At 42.9% G+C, this 24,990-nt stretch overlaps 2 protein-coding genes across 3 annotated transcripts in view; one reads left to right on the forward strand and one right to left on the reverse strand.

Annotated features, from left to right (window-relative positions):
• Positions 1 to 14,936, reverse strand: LOC115573307 (nuclear receptor ROR-beta-like). Its single transcript, XM_030404036.1, has 10 exons — positions 14,458 to 14,936; positions 7,959 to 8,044; positions 7,708 to 7,849; positions 6,582 to 7,109; positions 5,907 to 6,028; positions 5,619 to 5,751; positions 4,946 to 5,053; positions 4,184 to 4,294; positions 2,663 to 2,775; positions 1 to 2,567 (listed from the first exon to the last, which is right to left on the reverse strand). The coding sequence occupies exons 1-10, from the start codon at positions 14,462 to 14,464 to the stop codon at positions 2,406 to 2,408; spliced, it is 1,512 nt and encodes a 503-aa protein (XP_030259896.1). The 5' UTR covers positions 14,465 to 14,936; the 3' UTR covers positions 1 to 2,405.
• LOC115573308 (G-protein coupled receptor 55) overlaps positions 2,570 to 24,990 on the forward strand; it is a 27,579-nt gene continuing 5,158 nt past the window's right edge. Inside the window, exons 1-3 of one of the 2 annotated variants that reach the window (XM_030404037.1) lie at positions 2,570 to 2,592; positions 7,966 to 8,076; positions 13,422 to 13,591. The gene's annotated coding sequence lies outside the window, so the exon portion shown is untranslated. Of the gene's footprint in view, positions 2,593 to 7,965; positions 8,077 to 13,016; positions 13,179 to 13,421; positions 13,592 to 24,990 lie in introns of those variants that run through there. The other variant, XM_030404039.1, reaches the window with a different exon arrangement.

The following is a 24,990-nucleotide window of genomic DNA, read 5'->3' on the forward strand; positions in this document are numbered from 1 at the left end:
TCAAAAGAAAAAGAAACCATTTATTACATTCTTAAAACCACATATAATGTATCCCATCGGACAACAATGTATATCGCGCTGTGTGACTCAGTTACTCTTGGACTAGTAATATACCTCTTGTACATTTTGTCATACAGGGAAAGAGAAGGGAGACAAACTACTCTTTTGTGTTTGCACTTTTCCTAATCTTTCTTCAATTAGAAAAAAAAAAAAAAAATAGATCACTGACTTTACAAGACAGAAGTGGAGACGCGTAAAGAAAAAAGGTGGATAAAAGACTGACAAATAAATGAAAATCACAGCAAAAGAAACATTAAACCCCATCTTCATCTTGAACTCTAAGTGATTTATTTATGTCTTCTTTTTTTTTTTTAATTCCTATGTCTCGTAAAATTTTAAATGTTACAATATTAGGACAAACAGGAAGGGCTTTGACACTTTGTGAGTAACATTCACAAAAATAGAACTTACGTCCACAGTGATTATTGTTATGGGTCTCATCTTAGGTGCAAAGGTGTGAGGAGCACAAGGCTAAAAGACGACACTGGAAATAAAGGGACAAGAGATCACAGCTAGCTCCCTGAGCGGCAGGCGGCAGGTCCTCGGACTCTGCTCAGAAACTTCACAGCACCCCGGGTAAGACATTATCATCATCATTTCATCATCATCATCATCCTCTCAATGCTATAACAACCTTCAGAAAGCAGGTTATGTATGTACATGAAAGGTCCGAACGAGAAACAAAACAAAGATAAATGAAACGGATTGAAAACTATGACGTCTTACTGGCATTGAGGCCCATCTCAGGGGGGCAGCTGGTAGCTCTGTCTGGCCTTAGACAAGTGTCCAGTGAGAAAGAGGAAAGTATAAGTGCTTCAGACAAGTGTTGGGATCAGGACTTAAGGAGAGGAACAGCAAATGTACAAAATAATACAGTTGCTCCAACCAGCGAGGAGGGTTCATGATACATATTATGGATCGTCGTCGTTCCGGCCAACTGAAACATTATGAGTGAAAGACAAATATACCACACCTACTTTACTGACTGCTGGTTAGAAACAGGTGGGGGACCCTGTATGTGTATCCCCTTTTTATTTTACAGTTTGTGAAGTCATCTTTTGCCTTGATTTCTCTTCTCTTTAGTGTCCTCTTGTCTCTTTAGGCGGGGAGGGGGAAGGCAGCAGCAGCACAGTCTGAAAGCGTTCAGTTTAAATGCAGGACAAAGGCAATGTCACCTCGCCTTTGTTCGGGTATGCTGCCTCCCCTGCTGTGTTGCATCTGCAACAAGTGTCCACCCCGTCGCTTGCGTGATGACCGCACCTAACCCAGCTGGGTTCGGTTTGTGCCGTCATGGGGGCAAGAGGGGCTTGTTGCCACGGAAACCTGAGAGTACTGTCAAGAGAGGAAATAGTCCAGAAAAAGATCCGCCTTCGTCGAAGTATCCGTCTTTTTTCTCCGCCCTCTCTCCACATCTGACTATCCACTCTTCTCTCCCCCGGTCTTTCTCTCTCTCTCTCTCTCTTTCACACACATTCTAACTCTCTCCATATACTTATATATTCATCTATTTACATTCTTATTTAAAATATTTGTTTATAAATGTGTATATAAATTAAAGATAATTTCATCTTGTCCTGTCTCTAAGTGGCATTTACAAGGAAAGGGGTGTGTGGGACTGAGGTTTCTCATTGCATTACAAGAGCCTGCAAAGAGGCAGCACCGAACACTGACTACATGTGCGTGAGACCGATTCTCAGCTGATTAAGCCTAAGATGTGAGTCCGTGTGAGTCTTTTCATTTAGCGGAGAATATGAGTGATGATCTTGGTCCCTAAGTGATGGTCAGTACAAATATATTGTCTGTATGAGTACCCACGCGTATCATACTGAGATGTATTAATATCGAGAGAAATGTCGACCGGTAATTGTATTAATAGTTAGACCTGTTGATCATTCTAATACTACGACTAAACTCACACCTGGTGGCAGAGTCGTACATTCACTGTAAAGTTCTGACTTGTGCACTGGTGCTTATCGATGAGGTACATTCATTACTGGTTGGGCGATCCACAGTGGATCGGATGTTCAACAAGTGTTAGAGCTCAGAGCCGTCCTGTGCTTAGTGGGCTGCTGTGTTATTCTTACGACGCCCAATCGCTTGTTGTTAATGCTACAATGTGCAGAGGACCATGAGCATGTGCGGTCTGTAGTGTAAGGTGCTTTTGCCTGCTGGGAAAGTGGAGGACTACTTTGGGATCATGGGAGACGAGTATTTAAAGTCCTGGATTGTCTCTTTAACTGCTGGTTGTTGAGCTTCAACATCTCTATCCTACTCTGTCTCTCCTTTTGCTTCCCTACCTCTTTATACACTCTCTTCATCTGTCTCGTTTTTGTCTATTTATCCGTCTAGCTGTCGCTGGAGTCCGGCAGGGACATCTCGCTGCCGAACACTTCCCGGTACAGTGGTGGGAAACTGTAGGCGGTCTCTGGGTGGACCAGACGGAAAAACTCAAGCTTGTCGATGTGGAGGTTACAGATAGACTTCATTGTCGGCAGCTTGGACACCATCTGCAGGGACAGAAGATGTTGAAAGGTAAGGTTTTGTATTTGAATCTTTACTCAAGAGTATTTGTTTAAGAGGAGTTCTGGCGGCTTGTCTTTACCTTGTCCAGTTTCTCATCAGAAGCACCGCTCTTATGTAGACTGTGCTGCAGAGCCAGGTAGACTTTCTCCTGCAGTTTCTGAACCTTTTGGCCTTCCGTTAGCCAGGGTCGGTCTACAAGATAGAAAAAAACATCTCGTCTTAACACACAGTCTTGTTTCTCCTTAAATAGCTCTAAGGTTATCCAACATCAGCACACACGGCAACACAGCAGTATCGCAGCACACAGTGAATAGCTACCTTCCCCCTGTTCATCATTCTTTACTTTCTGCAGTGTTTATATTGTGAAATGACCTTTAACAACATGTTTGTAGTTGCGATTATTGTTTATTTTCAGGGAAGTCGCAGTTGATAGAAATCTTTGCAAGCATGCAGCATGAGCCTACGCCTCTCATCTCTCGCAATGTGCGAATCTGTTCAATCAGCGACTTGTGAAGTTCACAGAACTGCAATACAAACACCCGTTTGATGCAGGCGTCCATGTTTTTTTCCAAGCAGATGCACTGGAATGCATTTAGATCTGTAGCTGGGATTACAGGCTCGCAACCACGGCACACATTTTTCACGTCTCTTATACTGATCCCATTGTTGGAAGAGGCTGAGTAAACATAAAGTAAAGTATTATTTTGACTAAAATAACCTTTGAAATCTCTTTAACATATTGCCTGTGACAGCCATGAAGCGTGTGACAAAGACAAGAAAATCCACAAAAATGATACGTGGCTGTCAGGGATAGAACAGTTTTGTTCATGGGAAAATGTACTTTGATAATCAGAGATCACACAAAAAGGTGGGATATGATTCACCACAAAAATAGACATTAAATAATATTCTTTCAGTCTAGCCTGAGATTTGAATTCGAACAGACAGTTGTTATTTTTTCTTTCTTGTTTCTCTTTCCTAATTATTTTTCTCTTATTTAGTCATTTTAATTTGTATGAAAGTATAAAATTGTGCAATCGACTCTGAAGCAAAGATCTGTCCAGAAGATAATGAAGGACAGCATGTATTTTTTAAAAATAGCTTTGGGTTATTCAAAAGTCTAGGTGAATATTCAAATCAAAGACGCTACACAATTCAATAAAATAGAAAGTCTCACGCATCATTTATACATCATTTCCCCGAGATTCAGCTGAGTATTTCCTACGATTGTATACTTTCAGATCTCTCCAATAAAATAAAATAAAAATATATAAAAAAGTTTCAGCAGAAGGTGAGAGGAATGGTACGCTGCTGCTTTAAGTTAAACATGTTCAGCATCATTTAAGCAATGTCATGTACTAACCACTAAATGTAAGCCAAAAGTTGACCACATTTATAACACCATTTTTTACATGTTAGCTAAATAAGCTCCAACAATATACTAAAAAAACACACGTGTGAGACATCTTCATCGTGTCTTTACCAAGGACAGAACAGCTTTGAATAGACTGCTATATTTGAACTTGAACTTGTTTTGGTTATGTATGCGTACATGAGTGAGAAAGACAAACAGAAAGAGGAGGAAAAACAAAATAATCACCAGGAGATAGAAGGACGGCAGCGCTGAACAGAGCCATCTCTTCATCAGACAGCTGCAGGCGGCAGAGTCCTTTTCCCAGGTCAAACACTGCACTGACCAGGTCGTCGCAACCTGTGAACACACAGGAAATGGATCAATTACTAATTGTTCATTATTAATTACTACTACTCAAAAATAGCTTGAAGACTACTATATTTCTGAATTAAAATGATTGTCATAAGATCTCAGTCTTTGACAGAGAAATAAAGTTGTACTGACTGACATAATATATCTTTTTACTCAACATAATTTCGAGAATTAAGACATTAGTTTATCAAAATGTTTACTGCTTTGTTAAATGGTGTTAGTCTTCACTTTTTCCATTAGGGTTGCATTGTAACACTGTGTTTAAGTGTCGAGATCGTGCTTCAGAAATTGGAAATCAACACCCAGCGGCAGACTTTTAATTTCCTCTGATCAAAGCAAGTTCCTGCTTTATGGAACTGCTGTTGTCAAGACTGAATCTGGAAGCCCTGTCTTTTCACGTTTCAGGAACAATTACCACAGTCAAGTCATTTAATATGATAAATAGTGTCTGTCAATTCAGAGATGTCTTTTAATGGATTCAGAACAGTAGGAACAAAGGCATTTCCTTCATCCTTTATGGTAATTGATGCAAAGCGCGTGTGATAACGGCTGCAGATTTTCTATCTCACATTAGAAGCTTTCATGGTATCTGAACGCTTTAGAGCTCGCACATCTGCATTCTCATCTGATCCTCACCAAGTGCTTTGAAGAAGTGAGCCGGGGCAAACTTCCCATTGAAGAAAATGGTGCTGTTGTTGACGTTGAAGGCTCGGCACATGCGTATCAGCAGGACTTCCAGGCAGCCTGAAAGGGTAGCCATAGATAGAGGCATAGATATCGGGAGATGGGGATAGAAGAGGAGGGGAGAGGGAAGGAGCAGAGGGGGGCAAAGATACTCCAACATGCACAAAACAACACAACAAAAATGTAAATAATTTTGACCCAGATTGGCGCACAGCAGATATAAGACATTTTTGAACCGTTTAAAAATCAACAGGATAGCATGAATATCCACCAAGATTTTTTTGAAAAGTTCAAAAGATTTACAAAAAGTAAATGCATTGTCGAATAAATGTGTGTTTTATGTCACATATGTACATATATTTATGCAGATATGGATATACATGTTTGGAATAGATAAAGAAGGTAATTGAAAATGTTGTTATTTTCATCACCATGTTCAAACCAGGGGTGTGCCATTTATTCAATCACATCAACGGAGAGTAAATAAGGTAAAGATAGAGGGTTGGAGACAAAAAAAAACAGGAAGGAGCTAAAGTTAGCAAGTTTTCAGGTTCAGTTTACTTTAGAAGAGTATCACACTGCATTAAATATTTGAGAAGTGAGTATTTTTAGACTGGGCACTGACCTGCTTTTAGCAGTATAATCTGATCATTCTGGCACAGGTCCATGAAGCCAGCAATGCGTTTGGCAAACTCCACCACGTACTGAATGGCATTGGTGATGTGGTGTGCACACTGCTGCCACATCCACTCAGCTGACTGAAAGAGTGAAACAGAAACAAGTTCGATGAATAAATCCATTGACATCACTTCAGCATAACTCAGCACATTGTTTTGAGGTCACAATTATATTTTTTTTAATATTTCTATTAGATTTTTATGATGCTGACCTCTTATTCTGATCTAATATGTACCTTGTTTTGAAAAGTGCGTGTTTCCTCAGGTGTGTATTGAATCCAGGTGAATCTCTTCATGTCTTCGGCGCTGTACTGACACGTCTCCAAGTGAGACTTGACAATACTCTGAGTGATGTGCTCTGTGAAAACAAAAACGCATATGCACGATCAGCATTTCTGTCACTTAGGTTGACAGAGAGAGTGTAGAAGAGTTCAACAGTGATCTTGTTTATGTGTCCACGTTGTGACAGCGTGACCTCGAATAACAAGCTGCTTTGAAGCACTCCGCTGCTACGTCTGCCACTTCTGCCCTCGACAAAATTGAGTGCCAGTGGCTCATCGACTCATCTAATCTCTTCAGTTGTGAGGACACTTCCTGCACTTCTAATATCCTCCAGTCACAATATTTACTCATTGTTTCCCCAGAGTCCCATTCAAAGCCTCATTGTTGCCAACAGCCTTTAAGATGTCAAATTAAATATAAATGTATTCTTCCTCAAGGTCTCTAAAGACACTTCTCTAAAAAATGCCTGTGCTTCCTCACCTCTATAAATACCTCTACACCATCATGCCTTATTTGTCCTTGTTTTCAAGCTTGTCTTTGAATCGATAGTTTTCACTCTGCACTGTTTGTGTAGGTAATGAGTAAATGAACAAAGAAATCATTAGTTATTTATGATTATCAGGTCTCACCGAGGTCTGTTATTGAGCAGTCATCAGGCAGTTGGTCCAGCAGTGCATGTATGTGTCCCAGCAGCGGATGTGTGTGAGAGTGTGTATGCAGGAGCTGGATCCCGTTGCCGTCCACCCCGTCTAGTGCAGTCTGCTGCGGGGAATTCTGATTGGACAAGGATGAGGATGTGGAGGAAGAGGACGACGAGTTGGAGGTGTTGCCGGCGCTGCCTCCTCCGCCGAGCAGATCCAGGCTGCAGTACTCGCTGGCCTCCTCGGGGGTCAGTGGCAGGTCGAACAGGTCAGGCAGCGCCGCAATGTCGTCCAGGTCGCTGAGGGTGGAGCTGGAGCCCCCAGTGCTGTAGGACCGGCTCAGACCTTCCTCCATATCCTCCCCGCCACCGCCACAGATGCCGTCCTCCTTGGGTAAGGACAGGGTGGTAGAGCCGGCTCCTCCGGAGCCCACACACTCCTGGGACTTTTGGTGTTTTTGCACCTCAGCGTAGAGGCTGTCGCGCTGCTTCTTGGACATGCGACCGAACTTGACGGCTGCAGAAAATAGATTTCATAATTAGGCGACAAAATAAAACAATTCACAGCCATCTTACAAAGAATTATGCATATTTAAAAGGACCGTTCACCTCAACATTAGAGGAAAATACTTATTTTGAACGTATTTTTATTTTTAATATTTATTTTTTCCCCTTAGTGCAGAGATTTTTACTGAAACAACCAATTTGTTCTCTAAAGCTGTAATCTAAACCTAATTGTAAGATATTTCTGTCCCATTTCTTCCACCTATCCATAAGAACTGTATGTTCTAGTCCCTATATCCAGTCTGCTCGTTGACAGCTCGTCACCTCTCAAGCCTGTTTACTGTATTTGTTTTTGCCTCACACCCTGCTGAAGAGGGTGACAGCTGATGTGAAACCTTACAGCTGAGAGGTTTCAAATTCTCCTGGTATCGGCTTTAAATTAAAGGAACAGTCACACTGGGAATCACCAGAGAAACACTATCTACTGAACTCTCCCCCATTTATGTGAAAGATTTAAGTTTAATAAAAGTCAGTTGTGATGAAGTGACTGCTGAATTTCATGTTTAAAGTTAGCGCATAAAGAGAGCACAGTGTGTTCTCTGTGTGTTTACCATCTCTGCTCATGCCCAGGGCCAGACACTTCTGTAGGCGGCAGTGCTGGCAGCGGTTCCGGTTGGTTCGGTCGATCAGACAGTTCCTCTGGCGGGAACATGAGTACATAGCATTGTTCTGCTGGCTGCGACGGAAGAAACCCTAGACACAAACACACATACAAACACTGTAAACAACGTGCGCTTTTGAACAGTTTGGCTTGAGTAGAGTTTAGAACGCCTGGTTTTTACTCTGTGTTTTTCCTCCTCACCTTGCAGCCTTCGCAGGTGATGACTCCATAGTGGATTCCTGAGGACTTGTCCCCACAGATCTTACAAGGGATGACCTCGATCTGAGCTGCAAGACACAAGAACAAAAGGACGAGAGAGGTCAGAATATTGCTGCTGCATAATCGAATTTACATAGAGGGCGAGCTCGATCGGCAGCAGCTACATCTTTGTGTGTCACCCCTTTTGAGTCATAATAGGGGCTGTTGTCAGAAACCATTATCTCAACACTTACACAACCTACAATACCATTAATCATCCGTCCAGTCATAACACACTCTTTCACAGAATCCTATATTTGCCATATATTCAGCACCAGCGTAGAAAGCTTTTACAACGACTGAAAACAATGTCCGAGATACTGCAAAGACGTCTGTGCTCTGTACAGATCTACATCATCTCACTAGTTAAATGCCGGAAAATATATAATATATAAATATAAGTTTAAAAAAAGAAAACAAAGGGTGACAAATAAAGAAAACAGGCAAAAGAAAAAGTGAGAATTGTCTTAAAAATACGTTTCCTATATCTCACTGAAATGCTACTTTCTAGGTCATTGTGCTGGATAGAAGTTAAACAAATGAACTCGGTAAGATTGAAAGATTTATAGTGAAGTTTTTCATGTTGTATTTGGAAAAGCATCTTTCTCCTCGGGCCCTGTCTCTTCTGGTGAAACCAAGTAGTATGTTACATAACTCCATTCATGTGTAGCTCTTTTCCAATGATATGCTAATGATATACAGCTAAACAGTTGCTTCCACTCGAACCTTACAAAATGGCAAAATTACCCTTTCTTTATGAATGCGCCTTCTCTATTTTTACCCTGGATAAACAGCACGTCTTCCTGCTTAATGGCACAAAGGCTTCGCCATCACTATAATACAAAGGAGCCATATTCCAGGGCAGGCATGATCTCTTTCTCTCCCCTTCGCTGGTCATTCATGTTGTCTTACGATGTTGTTTACCCGGCCAGAATTAGGTCTTTTGAATCTTCTGTAGACCTTGAAAAGGTCGTCCATGCCTTTTATCTCCTCACGGTGAGACTGCTGTCTGCTCTGAGCTCCGTTAGAAGAAGGCCATCTCCTGCCTCCAGCTGATACGAAATGCAGCTGTGAGCCTTTTTCTGTTTCATTGTGTTCTTATATTACACCTCACACTGTCCTTGCCTCCCTTCACTCTGGGAGCTTTTGAAATTCAGATTTTTGAGGTCTTTAATACTCCAAAAAAAAGTATTACTTTCATGTTTTGTCTTTTATTGATCTCACATCTTCTATCTTTTATGATTCTGTATGACCGCTGCACTTCCCTTTGTTTTGTTTGACGCAAAAGCAATATATCACGGTTTATTGTTATTATTAGGAAATCAGTAACACATTGTTTGAAACTGAATCTGACAAGCCCTGTACTCTGCACCTAATAATGAAAGATAAAAACATATTTCAATAAGAGAAACTGTCCTACAGTAAGCACACACTGTAGAAGGGAAGATAAGCTGACTTGAACTGTGTGTCTGCACCCTGCATAAGGCCCCCATGAGGGAACAGAGTACACAAGCAGATAGGGAATCACATGCCTCAGCCACAAAGAGGCTCCTTCTCTCTCGACCGTGGAGATAAACAACATACAGCAGCTATATCATTAGATGCTTTGCTGTCTATACAGTCCTTTGTACAGAAATCTCTTGAACTACTTTTTTGTGGACGGTGGCTGGAAAACTACTTAGGTGGACTGTGTGATCGAGGAGGGATTGTTGCACTCTTAGGTACTGGAAAACACAACTTTCCACTTCTTTTCCCCTGTAATGACACAGTCGGCTGTCTCTTCTCTAAAACAGTTGACTAAAATACTCCAACTGATCAGGGCAGCTGCAGGCATGCAATGGAAAAATATCTCCCTCCTCCTTCTCCCTCCCTCCCTTCCTCTCTTTCTCTCAGGTTCCCCCTCCACCCCTCCCTCGGCTCGCAGTTATATAACTCTCGTCTGTGAGCATTCCTCACAACACTCATTCAGCAGGCTCACTCTAGCAACACCAACAACCCGCCCTCCTCCGACTCCCTCTCTCCCACTGGCTGAGCGGCGCTCGCAGCCTCCTCGGTATTGGCTGAGTCATCCGTCGCTCGAGCGCTGTAGCCTGTCAGCCCATGTGGACATTCTGTCCTACTGACACACTTTCCCACTGCAGGGGGAGAGGGAGGAGGGAGGCGTGCGCGCTCCCTGCTCTCCGCAGACCAGTTTTAAGGTGGAGCTGAACAATGCTCACACTTCCCTCTGAAACATTTCCCTAAAGGCTCGTAGCTTGCATCAGTAAAATTGGCTAGTTACATAACATTGAAATTAACCTACAGAGGCGATGAGCCACAGAAAACAAAACAAAGTCATTCAGTTCATGCCCAAGACAGATCGTCACTGAACTCTACTTCTGTATCGACTGATTTCTACACAATTATCAATCTCTGCGCTGGTTTAATAACAAGAAACCACTTTTGATTTTTAACTGTAACAGCCCATACTGTACCTGGCTACGGCCCAAACAACGCAGACTAACTATAAACTTGAATGTCAGCTATTCAGCAGGCACCCCTCTCCCTGGTGTTTGACATTGAGCCTTCGCTTCAACCCATTTCTATTCTCGTCCTGTGCTGAGAGCCAGAATTACACAGATGCCCAGCCACCCACCCCTGTTGCTACAACCACACACATACATGCCTTCTCACTCCTCCTCTCAGACTATGTGCGGATATATGGGCACGACCCAGACACGGGGAAATATTCATCTCCAACATCCAATATGTCAATCAGACGAAAATGAATCGTTGACTATTTTGACACTGACACAAGCAAAAATGTCAAACATTTGCTGGTTCCTGCTGAATGTGACGACGCTCTGTTTTTCTTTGTCATTTCTGACAGTAATTGAAGAGTCTTTGGGTTTTTGACAGTTTGTTGGATAAAAAAAGCTATTTACGGACATTATTTTGGGCTCTGGGAAAATGTGATGAACACCTTTTTAAAATGTATTTGACATTTTTTTTTGACTAGCAGATAAAATGATCATGAAAGTATTCTTTAGTTGTAGCCCCTACATCTCCTTGGTACAGAAAATTAACAAGTGTGTCTTAAAGATTTACTGATGGATTCTTCCAATCTTATCCATTATTTTTTTGGATTAATCAATTATTCGTTCACTAAAGGGTGAAAAATGCCCATCTCAATGTTCTGGAGCCAAAGCCAACATATTCCAAATTTGGACTCACTGTCCCAAAACACAAATATGGTCTTTCTGCTGTCGTATAAGACAAAATGAATGAATAGTTTCCTCCTATCTACTTATTGATTCATTGAATAATCATTACTTCTCCAACACCACACAGTTATTAGGTGAAAAAAACAAAACAGAAAAAAAGCTACTTGACAGATATAACAGCTTAAACTGCCTAATGTGCCTAATCGAGAGACAACAACAGTCCCCACACTAATGTTAAAGCAATGTTTAACCTTTAACCCTGAATATCAGCGTTGACCTGTGCTTAAACACAGGTCTCAGACATCTGACCTTTTGCTCTCCAGGGAGGGACAGCGTTGTGAGAACATCGATACCAATCCTGCTTTTTGCTAACATGATGCCTGAAGGCTGCAGGACAACACATTAACCAGGTCACAAAAAAATGCAACAAACGAGGGGAACTTGTGCAAAAAGGCAAACACGGACTGGCGTTTGCATATTAGCACGGCACACCCAAGCCTTCGCACAAAATAAAAAACTGTGAACTGACACTTTGACAGTCGCTGGCCCCCAGCGTTTTAATCAGTTTGCCTGTGTAACTATGTTAACTGTTTTCCACACCTACTGAATTGCCCTTTTGTTCAGTGTGTCACTGTGTCAGTAATTTGACAAAGGAAAACAAATAAAAAGCTGAATTTTGACCCTCCCTATATTCAGAGTACACGCAGATCACTTCTCGTTTTTATCATGTAACAACCTCTTTTTATGCACGCACACAATGTTCTTGTTTTCTTATTATGCAAATGTCCACGATATGCACACTGCTAAATGCCCTTGAGCCACAGATTGAAAAAGGGATCTGTACGTGCTACTGTTTCTTTCCCTTACGTCTTCATATGACTGACAGAATGAGGCGCCACATACAATAGAAGGTGGAGGGCCTTATACCTATGCTCTATATTGGTCTAAAGCTGTGAAGTGTTATGTCATGCTTCACACAGCCGGGTGTAGGCTTACTGCACAGCGCTGAGCTGTATCACAATAACCCACCATGGTCGTCTTTCCTCTTTTGAAATCTGGATAGAGTGTGGGAGCGTTCGACCACGTTACTATGTTTCTGTGAGCCGAGGAGCTCACAAAGCCTCAAGGCCTGCAGAGATCAACCCAAGGAGAGCAGATACATTCTCTGACATGAAGACATGTTTTTCTTGTCTTGCGCTCCAATCCATTATTCCACTAACCCCATTCTCTGGTATACAGCTGTCACACAATATCAGCACTTTACTCCCAAAGAACCAGATGAGACTTAACCCAAAATGCATGTAGACGTACAATCCGGCTGTTGCTGCATTCAAATCAAGAGGCTCTATTTTAAAAGATGCAAATACCAGTGGAGGCTAAGCTGGGGCCCACAGAGGGGGGATTACAGCAGAGCGAAGAATTCCATAGGCCGCTTCTGCTGGCTGTCATGAATCTGAAGAAGTCTTTCAAACGTGTCTGTGTTCGAGAAATACATTCTGCACACATGCATGAGGAAGCGTCGGAGCTCCAGACAACAGGAGCAGTCCCCTAAAAAAGTCTGTCACCATGCCAGAGCTGCTGGCGTGACTCGACAATTTTATGAGTAAGACGACTGCGATTGCAGATGCGTGTTGGAACTGGAATAAAACTGCTGACAAGCTTTGCCAGCGAGGGAGCGACAGGCTGGGCGACTAACCTACATTTGGAGGCAGAACAGTGAGCTAAGAGTGGGCCGCAGTTTGTTTACATTTGGATATCCTGCCAGAAGTGGAACCTCCCTCCACCAGAGGCCCCCTCTGCTTCTTCCTTCCCTCCCTCACCCTTTTGAGTGCAAAAAATAATCTCTTTCCTCCTCCAAAAAACCTCCTTGCAGCCTTATCGCCTGTCCTGCACAAGAAAAGATTTGAGGCTCAGAGAGAAAAAAACAGAAACTCAACGTAGGAACAGAACCAAACACCAGGTTATTATTTCTATTAAGACAGGGATGATTAAGATTATGATCTGCATGAAAATCTGTTTTTCTTTTTTTTTTTCCCAGAGGTTACAGCTTGACCTAGATGCACTGCAAAAGATGTCCAACAACACTTACAAATGTTTTTCATGTAATTACTGACCTATTTTAATGAAAACACTCAGGTGTTATGTTGCCGTATAACACCAACCTTCCCTGTTAATAATTCCCCCCCCCACCTTCTTTCCACAGCCCCCAAGTTCAAGCTCAGCCTGTGTCAGGAAGAGACACGTTGAAGGCCAGGCGTCGCTGCGCGCCTGCAACCGCACATGGCGCTGCACGGCCCGGTGGCACGGCGCTTCCCACAGCCGCCCCTCCTCCCTCCGCTGCGTGCGCTGTATAATGTTGGGTGACATAACCAGGTCAGTGGAACAGCCAGGCCCCTCTTCCTCTCACACTGTCGGCCATGCTGGCACAGCCATCACATCACAACAACATCACAACTACGCCAACAGCGCCAATTCATTCTGCAAAGTGAAAAAAATAGCTACCACGACAAAAAGTTTGCAAAAATCACAAAAACTGCTTTATTTTTTTTTTAAAAGCGAAAATTAAAATTTGATAATTATAAACCAAAAAATGCCCAAACAACATATTCATAAACTATCTGTTCTTTGAAGCAAATGTATTTAAAAAAAAGTCAAACGCTGCAGTTTTGAGTTCACCTGATCCGAAACCTGATAATCTGGATTACATAATTCTAGTTTTGCTTAACAGCAGCCTCCTCTCATGGCCCCTCCCTCTCCTCATTGCATAACTCTTAACATGGATCCCCAGACAAAATTTACAGAAGGACTCCCTGCTGAGAGAAATGACTCACATTTCTTTGAGAAAACAGACCCATTTGGCACCGTTACGAACCATACTGCGTAACCGCGCATGTGTCCAACTGTGGACCGAGTCCAACATAAACAGACCTGCGCGGTGATTTGAAAAAAAAAAAAAGAAAAAAAAAGAAGCATAATTTATCTGGTTAAGCACATTCTCGTGATTTAGAAGCTTTTTCTTATCATTGCACGCTGAATTTAAGTGTGTGTTGAGCATGCAGCCTCTGGCTCCGTGCACGGATAATCCAGTCAGGAGGGATTAGTGCGCACTGGGAGGAAAACAGGCGCACTCAAGTCCCCCCCGTGCACACACATGTGGTCGTACAAATCCCCCCCCAACAGTGCGATCCTTCAAACCAAGTTCAAACACATTTATTGTGACATTAACAAAATCAACTTACCTCTCATTTTGATGTTTTCTTTGTGAAGGCTGGACGACAAGAAACTCGGCTACATGTGGTTTAATGTCGGTGACAGGATGAAGGAGAATAATGATGATAATAAAGAAAAGCGCGGTGAGCCGGATCTGTAAATATAAACTTCGTCCCGGCTGCAGACAGCTTTCAAAAAGCACGACCAACAAACAAGATGTGGGGAAAAAAAGAAAAAACTACCCGAACTCCTCTCCTCTATCGCTCGATCAAGTCCAAGCGGAATAAAAGAGTGAAGAAAGTCGCTTTGGATCGCATCGTCTCCGAGAAAAAAGGTTCGGCTCAACTTTTTTTTTTTGACAGAATAGTCCCACGGTGAACGAGATGTGTTCGGCAACCCCCCCTCTGCTCTGACTCTCCGTTTGCTTTCCTCTCAGTCTACCCTGCTAACCTACTTTCTCCGAGCTTGGACTCTCCCATGATCTCACTGCCGTCAGCTCCTCTCGCAGCGGCCGCGGGGGCGCGCAGTCGGGAGCGAGTTTAAGGTGGATGAGAGAATCGCTCACTCACTCCTGCAGGGAGACATGAAATAAATTAAAAAAAGATCCTCATTTCCAGGAGACAATAAGAGGGTAATTAGACCCAGAATAGGTGCAGCTTTAAAACAAACATTAATATAAATTGCTTCCGTGATTTCATGTCATTTACACCAGTTAAGTTACAGTAACAGAATATGTGATTCATACTTGTCTAATTAGGTGTTGTTAAACAACACGCAGCCAGAAGCTTTCAGACAAGTTCCTCTTCTGCCAGAGAGCCCACACGACATCATGTAAACAAGGGCTAGTCAATATATCAGTATCATATTGATATTTGGGCATATAAATAAACTAAATATCATCACAGATTTTGAATATCGGTGTTGTTTTTTCCGCGTCATTAAAGCTGATCACTTCTATCATAAATCATGAATGTTATTATTTTAATGTGTTGTGAAAATATCCATATCGAGGTAATTAGTACCAAACATCACGATTTTTGATTTTCTAATCTCGGCGGAGCATCGATGCAGAACTTCTGAAGAGAAAAGTATTGAGCTGTTATTTGTAAGGCTGTGTCGCCCGGCTGTAATGTGAATGTCTGCTTCTGATAAAAGCCTTAAAAGTGTTGCAGAAAATCCAGAGAGGAGACGAGAAATAAGACATGAGCTGCATAGATTCATCAATCAGTTGTCAACTATGGACTAATGGAATCAAACAATCAGATTTATGAACTTTTTAAGAGAAGAGAGTCCAAATTCTCTGATTCCAGCTTCTTAATTGTAAATATTTTCTTGTTTCTTTACACCTTTATGACTGTAAACTATCAATTCATCCTATTTGTTGAGCACAAATGCATCACATTTACCTGTTCCAGCTTCTTAAATGCTGTTTTTTGTAATTCTGAGTCACAGATGACGGATACTCACTCATAGCATACCAGCACGCCTTTTTAATTCTTCAGAGCCACTGTTGGGCAAGTTACTCTCGAAATGCAATATAAAACATATTTCTAGCAACCTTCAGAGTAAAGTTACGTAGAGTGATAAATTATGTATTACACTACTTTTTAGTTACTTTCAACAAAATGCCCACATGGCCTCTATAGAACAGTTAAATAACCTAGATCTGTTGTCCGTGTCAAACAATTTCCTGCTTCTATAATGCAATGCTTGTTATTTTGTGCAATGCTACTGTACAATGCAATATGTTGTTTTGTGCAATACTGAGTGCGACATGCTCCCAGGCGCAAAAAATGTTGTGTAAAGTCTTTCAATGTGTTGTTTGTTTTTCTTTTATTGGCAATTGCACGTACATACAATGTAAGTAACACAAAGCTCAAGAGCAATGTTCATAAGGTGACGATAGACCTCATGTCTTATCATATCGTAGCGTATCATATCGCATCGTACCGTACCATACCGTATCGTATCGTACCGTATCGTATCGTATCGTATCGTATCGTATTGTATTGTACCGTACCATATCCTGCAATGTTAAAGGAAGTGAGGAGAACTTCCTACAACCAACCAACCAACAGACACAAACCCAACCTCCTCGGTGGAAAGACTGTGTTTCTTAACTGTAGAAATCTGCTGTTTCACTTTATATCAAGCTGCCACCTTTAATAATGCCTGTGATTTATATTAAAATTAACACCTCGGTTCCAAAAGTAATAAGAAAAAAGAATGGCATTACACGCGCAGTTGTGTTGCTGCGTTTAGTGATTCCGAGACTCATTCTGTGGACCTAAATGAGTATGAGTACTCATGAGTATATTCATCTAAGCTGTTGTTTTGAAATGAGCTTTGTTGCTAAGTTGTGTTCATTGAGTATCATCAAGATCCCTGGCTCCCCTCCCAGCGATTGCTCACCGCCATTCAATTTGTCCTCTGTGGAGCAACTCTGAGTTTACACCCAGTGACCTCGCCAAACACTTTTTATGATTCACAGCAGTCTGGTTCCTGTTTCAGCTTTATATCTCTGCACTGGATATGCAGGAACATGTCACATGAACACTCCTGCAACGTCTGATGTATTTGACTTGTTTAATTCTCGTGATATACAGGCACAATGGAAACAAATGTGTTGGGTTTTTTTGTGCTTTTGTGAGTCATTTTCTTCGGACAGCTTGTGCTATTTGGTTCTGATGTAAATTGTGTGTGTTCAGGACGGCGTTTGTGACTGTGATAAAGAGATGGAGGGAGTGGGGGGTGGGGGGGGGGTTGCTGTAGCGGGTGGCCTTATGATGCAATGCTCTGGCAGGAGTGTTATGAAACAGCATGAAGGCAGAGATTACTCAAACTAGGTTACTGGAGCAGTCGAGCACAGAGCTCCAATCACAGATTCCTTTTCTGCTTCTCATCCCACGCAGAGACACAGGCGTTCACATCCTTTTGTTTTTTTCTCTCCCGAACCCTTTTCCCTCTTCCTTGTTTTTCAAAACAGCTCATCTTTTTTTTTTTATTTTGTTTTGGTATATATAGTCGCTTCCTCGTCACAGCCCCGGTGAAATGCGCTCCAGCATCTTGATGTTTTTATTCATGCACACATGTTCAAATCCTTATGTTTCTCGCCTTTTTTCTGCACAATCTTTCCTCCCAACCGTTTGAGTGTGTGCTGTTCTTCCCTCTGTCTCTCTCCCCCCCCTTGTGCACAATCTCCTCTAAAGCCCCTCTGTTCTGTGTCTCCCTTGACAACGGCAGTGACACTTTGACCTCAGTTCTTACGTAACCGCTGTGCAGCTCTATGGTTAGACAGCAGAGGAAGGAGAAAAGAGAGAAAGAGAGAGGGAGTGGGAGGAGGAGGAGGAGGAGGAAGGCGGCTTCGGCATTGGCTCGTATGTGGCAGACATTTTGTTGCCCGATGATAGAGTAAGAGGTGAGGAAGGAGAAGGAAAAGAAGAAGGAGGAGAGCTTAGTGCCGGGAGAAGCGGGAGAGGATCTTGGGAGGTTGCCAGCAACGGCAGCATAACAGGATGATCGAGCAGATGGGGGAAGAATCATAAATAAATGGACGGATATTGTGCGACACCAAGCACACACAGGTGAAACAGCCCGTGGCCACTTTGCCTTGAGCTGTTTCAAGGCCAAAGCAAGGCAGTGGTTTTTGAAGTGACAGCCCTGTGGAGGCTGTGACGGGCAGGAACGATCTGTCAGCAGAGAAGCATCATTATGTATTTACAGCTCACACCTGTCAGGGGTATTTTAGGCTCTGGGAGATAAAACACACTGAACAAGGGGGGATTTTTGAAGGGCAAAATTTAAAAGAAGAGAAAATATAAGATGGGAGATGCACACAAAAGTAGGTTAAGAGTGACGCTTGTTGCTGACACCATCGCCAGCGCTTTTTCAGACAAGCCGACGTTTTGTTGCTGTCCAGAAGGAAAAGCAGAAGGTTTCTCCTGACTCAGATCAAAGCCGGCGCAGCCTTGTGACTCCCCAGGGTTGAATTTAAAGGCCTCGCTCACATCAAAGAGTCTTTGTAGGGATGAGGGACCAACTGTAACTGATTGGCTGCACATGGTTTCAGTGGGGCCCCGTGGCCAATCTCTCTGCCTTTCACAGCACCGACTCCTTACATTCCAGCCCATCTTCTCACACGCAGTATTGTAAATCGCTCGCTTGCATGCATGCATACAGGAACTGGGGTAATTTGAGCTACATGTACTGTAGATAACATTCACCAGGCCGCGTCCTTCACTTCCGCATTTGGACTTATTTGTAAGTTGCAAAACCACGAAGAGGCAACAAGCGCGGGCACACACACAACACACACACACACACACGTACTGGACTGTGCCAGTCGGTTTGCTGGGATTATTTCTGGCTCCTGTAATCCCTCGCTCCCTCATTCAGTTAATCTCCCTGTTTTCTCCTCTCTGGAGTTACTGCTAATCCCTCTCTCTCTCCTCCCCTCCCACCGTAATCTGTGAGCTGTGAGCTTTGCTGCGTCACCGGGTCAGTGTGTCAGATAGTCACAGTCAACTCCTCTCCTCGACTCCACTTTATATTCTCGTCCCATCTCCTCCTCCATCTTTCCTGTCTTTTTATTCACCCGTTTCTCTTTATCTGCCCGGCTCCTGTTACCGCACCTCACTCGAGCACATATGTTTCTATTTTTTTCGCCCCCCCCCCCCCCCCTCAGTTTCTTATCAGTTTAATTTTTCACTCACTTTACAACTCTGGAGTTTGATAAAGGCAGCAGACTGAGTTCAATCACAGGTCATTAGGTACAGATTCATCTCAGCTGGCACTCCCCCGCCTCACAGGCATTACAACAGGAGCACAGACATATATTACTGCAGTGGCCTTGGCCCGCCTTACACTCGATTACACTGCCGAGAATGAGCTATTGTAAAGTGTCTAGATACAGTTCTTATGTCATTCATCACAGAACATCAGAAATCATTAACACCTGTATATGAGGCCCGAGCACGACCTGCAGTGAAGTGAAAACTGGATCCTTTTAACATCAGAACATGTGAATCATATTTTGTTTTCAAGTATGTCTTTAACGGCAGGAGTATTTTGAGTGTTCGTCTTTCTTCTCACCGGTTCGAGGCAGGCGGGACTCATGCTCATACTTCCACCGACCAACTGCATGCAGCAGCGTTTGATTAAGATCTGATGACAGTTGGTAGATTGTTTTGTTGCCGTCAATCCAAAAAACCACACCTGCACAAACCTGATGTAGGAGATTAGCTGAGTTTAATTGTTAATAAATAACAACTAAATATGCTTGAAAACATATAAACTCATTCACTCATCAAGGTTTAGTGTCATTTTCTGGGCCTTTTAAGGGACATTTCAACCCCAAATCAATGGAAAAAAAACCCCACATTTTGCCTCTTACCTGTGATTCAGTTTACATTCACGTTTCATGCATCTACACTGCTGGTTTTATCTGCCTCGTGTTGGAGTTATCGATCACAGAGATGCCTTCTCTTAGATATAATGGAACTAGAAGGCACTCGGGTTGTGTTGCGCAAAGCACCAAATAATACATCAGAAAAACTCTTTTTCTCTCCAGATCAGCATGCAGAAGGCAGCGTGCAATCACACAAGGACGAAAGGCTAGCTTACTAAGCTAATTAAATAACTTTGCAGCTCAGCTGAGAGGGAGAGCTTTAAAGGATAAGGTCACCCAAAAATGAAAACACAGACATTATCTACTCAACCACACGTAGATGGAAAGTAAGAATACGTTTTGTTGTCCACTGAACAGTGTTGCAGCATTTTCCTACACAACTGAAGTAGATTGGATACTTTTTTAAACAAATAAAAAACAACAGAATTTTTTTTAAAATTAATCCATACAGCTCATCTGGCGTAATCCAAGTCTCTGGATGCCCTCAGATCCCAAATGGAGTGGCCCTTCAGTCAGAGAGAGCGCCAACACTTGTAGCTTAGCTGCTGCAAGATTTCAGATTTAGATGGTAAATAACATCTTTTCAAATCAACTGGGGATCTCGTAGCTTTCAGAGACTTGGATTACACTGTACGAGCTGTATAAAGCCATTTTCTCTTTTTTTTTTTTTAGGTTGTTTTTAGTTTTGTGAACTGTAAAACTTGTTCAATCCTGCACTGTTACAAGCCAAACCTCGCATCCATGAGTAGATGCAAGCTCCCTTCTGCATGGTAATACGATGGGCGTGGTGGGCGTAGTTTGATAGAAAAGAAAATAGTTGCACCATCAAACTGCTCACATTAAGCTCTGTGAATTATCCTCAGAGACCGTGCCATGATTTTCAGAAAGTTTTTCAAATGTGATTTATTGGCACCAAAAGTCTAGTTTTATTATATTTGAGAGAAGGCAGACATCTTTACGACATAATTATATCTCCATAACTCACCTACCCAACCTAGATGGATAAGTATCGACAGGTAGCTACAGGTTAGAGGTAAGATATGTATTTTTGACATTGAGGTGAACTGTCCCTTTAAGTTAATGTTTGACTCTACAGCTCCACATCAGTGTTTGCAGACCATCTCACTTTAATTATAAAGTATCAAATATTCATCTCGGCCGAGCTGCTTTCTGCAAACACAATTTCTGCAGACGGCTCCTCCTGTTTGCAAAGCGGAGCTGCAGCATTTTACTATAAACGCACCTGAACATTCAGCGCCTGTTCAAGAGCGCTGAACAGAGAGAGATTTGTTCTCGTCTGTTTCCTCTGTACAAATAGTCACATGAATCAAACTAGCAACCCTCCGACCAGGAGGCCACTTCTCTAAACCTCCATGTATCCTTCCAACATGTTGCTTAGTTCAGCCTGGAAATGTTTCCTCACGGTTGTGTGAGTGTGTGAGTGTGGAAGAGGTCTGCTGACGCACACACACATAGAGTTGCACCAATGTTTAAATCTCTGCAGTCTGTCCAGACTAGTCTTGACAAACACAATCAGCCACAAGTCTCTCGCTCACCGCCTCCACTCATCTCTCGCTTTTGTTCCCGGCAAAGCAGATTCAACCGCCACACCCAGAGACACTTGAATAGAGGTAGAGCCTCTGAGCTGCCGATGCATTCTATACGGAACATCTAATACGTTATAAAACACAAAAGACAGTCATGAGACCCGTGTCACAATCACAGATGAGTGACTGGGCTTATGGAAAAACAGAACTGCTTTTGTCTGTGGCAACACGAAGACACAAATCTGATGCCAATGCAAATATGTGACGCGGCAACTGCGTGTATCTCCAGTGTGAATCGGCGTGCTTTGCCATGTGAGCTTGACCCCGTTACACCCGATTGAGTGTGAATGCACACATAGGCACATGGACACACACATGGGATCACACATGGGATCACACGTGGACACCGACAAAATTGTGATATTTCTATCTGCAGTGGAGAAGGCCGGTGTGCACAGCGAGGTGGAAAAAGTTAATCCGGTGTCCTTCACATGTTCCTCAACTGTGATTATTCTTGCTTCCGCCTCGCCTCATGGTGCTTCCTCCACAATGTACTGTGTACACACTTCCTCATCCTTCCTATATTTCCTTTACATCCTCCATTGCTATTTTTACATTTTTAAAAAAGAGCCCCTTTTTAACGTTTATTCCTTCAGATTTTCTCAGGTTTTCACCATTTGACATGAGCTGCTCATGTATGTACATGCATGACAGCAGCTAAACATAACTCCTTTGTCTGGTTTCCAAACAGGTTTATCATCCACCGCCCAGTTCTCTAAACCCATCTGTTGAACACGTACAATGCTCAGTGCGTCAACATATCTCACCTAACATTGTTGTTTACTGTGACGAACACTGTTTGCCTTCGAAACCCAGGCATGGGTGAGATTTTTGTAACTCAGTTCATATATAACCGCCCAGATGAGTCATCACAGCACGGCCAGAGGGAACAGAGACATCTAGTGTTGGGATTGTGGAGCAGCAGGCTGGTCTTATGTAATACTTGGACTTTGCGCCTAGGCGTGCATTTTTAATGATTCTCAGTCCATACTGTGGACAGACGGCACAAACACATGACGAGACACAAGTCAAGTGTTTTTATGGGGTTCAAAAACTGCAGATGAATGCAGGGATTGTTTTCTGCCGCCTCTCACACACACAGCAGCACAATAGAGGAGTTTTTTTATGTTGTTTTTTTTTTTTTTTATAAAAGTGTGTGTTTCCAAAGCAAAAGCACAGTAACAGTGACACACTTTCTGATCCACTTGACTGACCCTCCATGTGTCACAACTGATCGCAGATTGTCAACCCATACAAACATTATGCAATGCGTTGTGCAGGCTGTCATCACAACAAAAAAAAGTTGGATCGGATCGTTCAGACTCTGGAGCAGATCCATGTGGTGCGGCTGATTCATCAAACTCGTCTATGAAAGTGCTTTGTTCAGCTGGTGACGGTTTGCTGTCTGCTAAAAGACTCTTTTGACAAAGTGGAAGTTTGTGTTGTCGTGCGGTGTGTTTCAGACTCGGGAGGTAATAATGGAGAAGCGGGAGGACTGTGCAGAAAGTCTGCATTGCGTCACAGCAGGAGGGAGAAGAGGAAAAGGGAGAGACGGGGGGGGGAGGGAGGGTGAGCAGGGGCACGGCGAGGGGAGAGAGGGGTGTGTCTTCACTGACCTAGTTAGAGCGATGGAAAGCCCCCCCTCCCCTTCCACCAACACCACACACACACACACACACACACACACACACACACACACACCCTTCCTCACCCATCCACCGCTGTGCTGCACTACTGACGTGTAAAGGGCACTTTCAAACAGAACCAGACAGACTGGAATGAACGCAGGGAGGCAGGAAAGAGAGAAAGCCAAGTGGCGAGAGGAGAGACATGCAGGGGGGGGAAGGCGAGAGTCGAGCTCGGCCGAGGGTTGCAGACAAATATATCCACAGTGATACACCAGATTGGGGTAGATCTGGGAAATATCTCTGTGAAAACAGGATAAGCCTGAAGGGATTTAAAACAAATTAATGATAACAACAGACAGCAATCCGAAATATGAAACCCCTTCATATCCTGTGCGATATTGGATTTCTGCCTTTATTTTCCAGAGAGTAACATCTTTGAAGCGTAAAGCAGCTTTTAATGAAATCAGAGCATCGCGAGGAAATGCAATAACTGCAAAAAATACAGTTTGTAATTCCTAATAAACTGGATGTGATCTGACAATTTTCCGTGCTTGATCAGGGTTCCTGTTGCAGAAAACTGAACTCTGTGTAGGAGTAACGGCATACTGTGCAGGAGTGGTGGTTTGCTGTTTGTAAACAAGTCATCGTTCAAAGGTGCTATTTGTGCGAAAAGTTGATTTTTGATTCTCATTCCCAACTCATGACGCTTCGGTTTTCCCAAATCATCCAAAACTGACGCTTTGGGCTGACAGAAGACCAGTCCAACAATCCCAAGACTTCACCTGAGACTCAAAAATCTACTTCTCTTACAAACAGCATCTTCAGAGGAGCAAACACCACCACAAATGATGAATGAGTCTATGGAATGTTGCATAGTGTACCTTCAGCAGAGTAAGTCAACCAATTTTATGCATTAAAGTGTTTTTAAAAGTTTCGGGGAGTGAAAAAAGCAGCATCGTTATGGAAAACAACAGATGGATATTTTCTTTATTGTTCCACGCTTGTTCCTCCTGTTCAAAACCTTGCGCCTACATTACCCACAATGCAACTCAACCACTGAGTGACATTACTGGAGGTAATTGATCACATGATACAACTGATACATGCGGCTTCCTCTGGAGGCACAAAAGGCTTCATTCTACTGTTTTCACATTTGAGGTGGTTCGCCCCCCAAGACCTGTAAACACACTTTAATGCATAAAATTGGTGGAGTCACCCTTTAGTTATAAGTTGTTCTCACAATGACGCCGCTGCATCTCCTGGTCACTCTCACAATAACGGGCTTTGTTCTTTTAAACATCTACACCTAACCTCCAGTCTCTCCTCTTATTGGATGATTGTTTCCCCCTCTGGCTTCAAACAGTCCACATTTCAGTGCGGAGGTGGCAGTCTAACGGAGCGGCCCGACTCTTTTGGTTCGAGGGGGCACGCCAAGCTTTCCCCCAAAACCCAAACTAGCCACTAAAAATAGATTTAACTACATGAAACAACACGTAAAAGGGCACCTTCATACTGCAAACCTTTCTGCGCCGTCATCTGTTTATGTGTCGTGTGTTCTCAACTGTTCCGCTCAGCCGCTCCAAAACTTTTTCCTTTTTCCAGATCACATTTTCAGATTTCCACTTTCCCCCCCCCCTCCCTTCTGTCTTTAAAAGGCCCTCAGTCGTTCACTGAGTTTGTTTCCGTCAATCTTTTCTTCCCCTTGTTGAGTTGAGTGAACTTTCAGCTCTGCATTTTTGCTGAAGTCCTCGTCTTCAGTGACAAACTGAATACGCCTCTTATCTCTGCACTTTGCTCGCCTGGCAACCTCCCGAGTGAGCCGTGATTAACGAAGAACCGTGAAAAGTAAAAAGATAAATCTGTGTCATCAAAACGGTCTTACTCCTCCTCTCGAACAAAGCTGTCCTTCTCTTTCACTCA

This window comes from Sparus aurata, chromosome 21 (assembly GCF_900880675.1).
Source record: "Sparus aurata chromosome 21, fSpaAur1.1, whole genome shotgun sequence".
Classification (NCBI taxonomy): domain Eukaryota; kingdom Metazoa; phylum Chordata; class Actinopteri; order Spariformes; family Sparidae; genus Sparus; species Sparus aurata.

Excerpts from the sequence above, each read along its gene's own strand:
- LOC115573307 (XM_030404036.1), bottom strand. Across the intron at positions 6,029-6,581 it reads CTGCTCAATAACAGACCTCG|AGCACATCACTCAGAGTATT; the intron begins GTGAGACCTGAT and ends TTGTTTTCACAG. Across the intron at positions 2,776-4,183 it reads TGCCGTCCTTCTATCTCCTG|ACCGACCCTGGCTAACGGAA; the intron begins GTGATTATTTTG and ends TCTATCTTGTAG.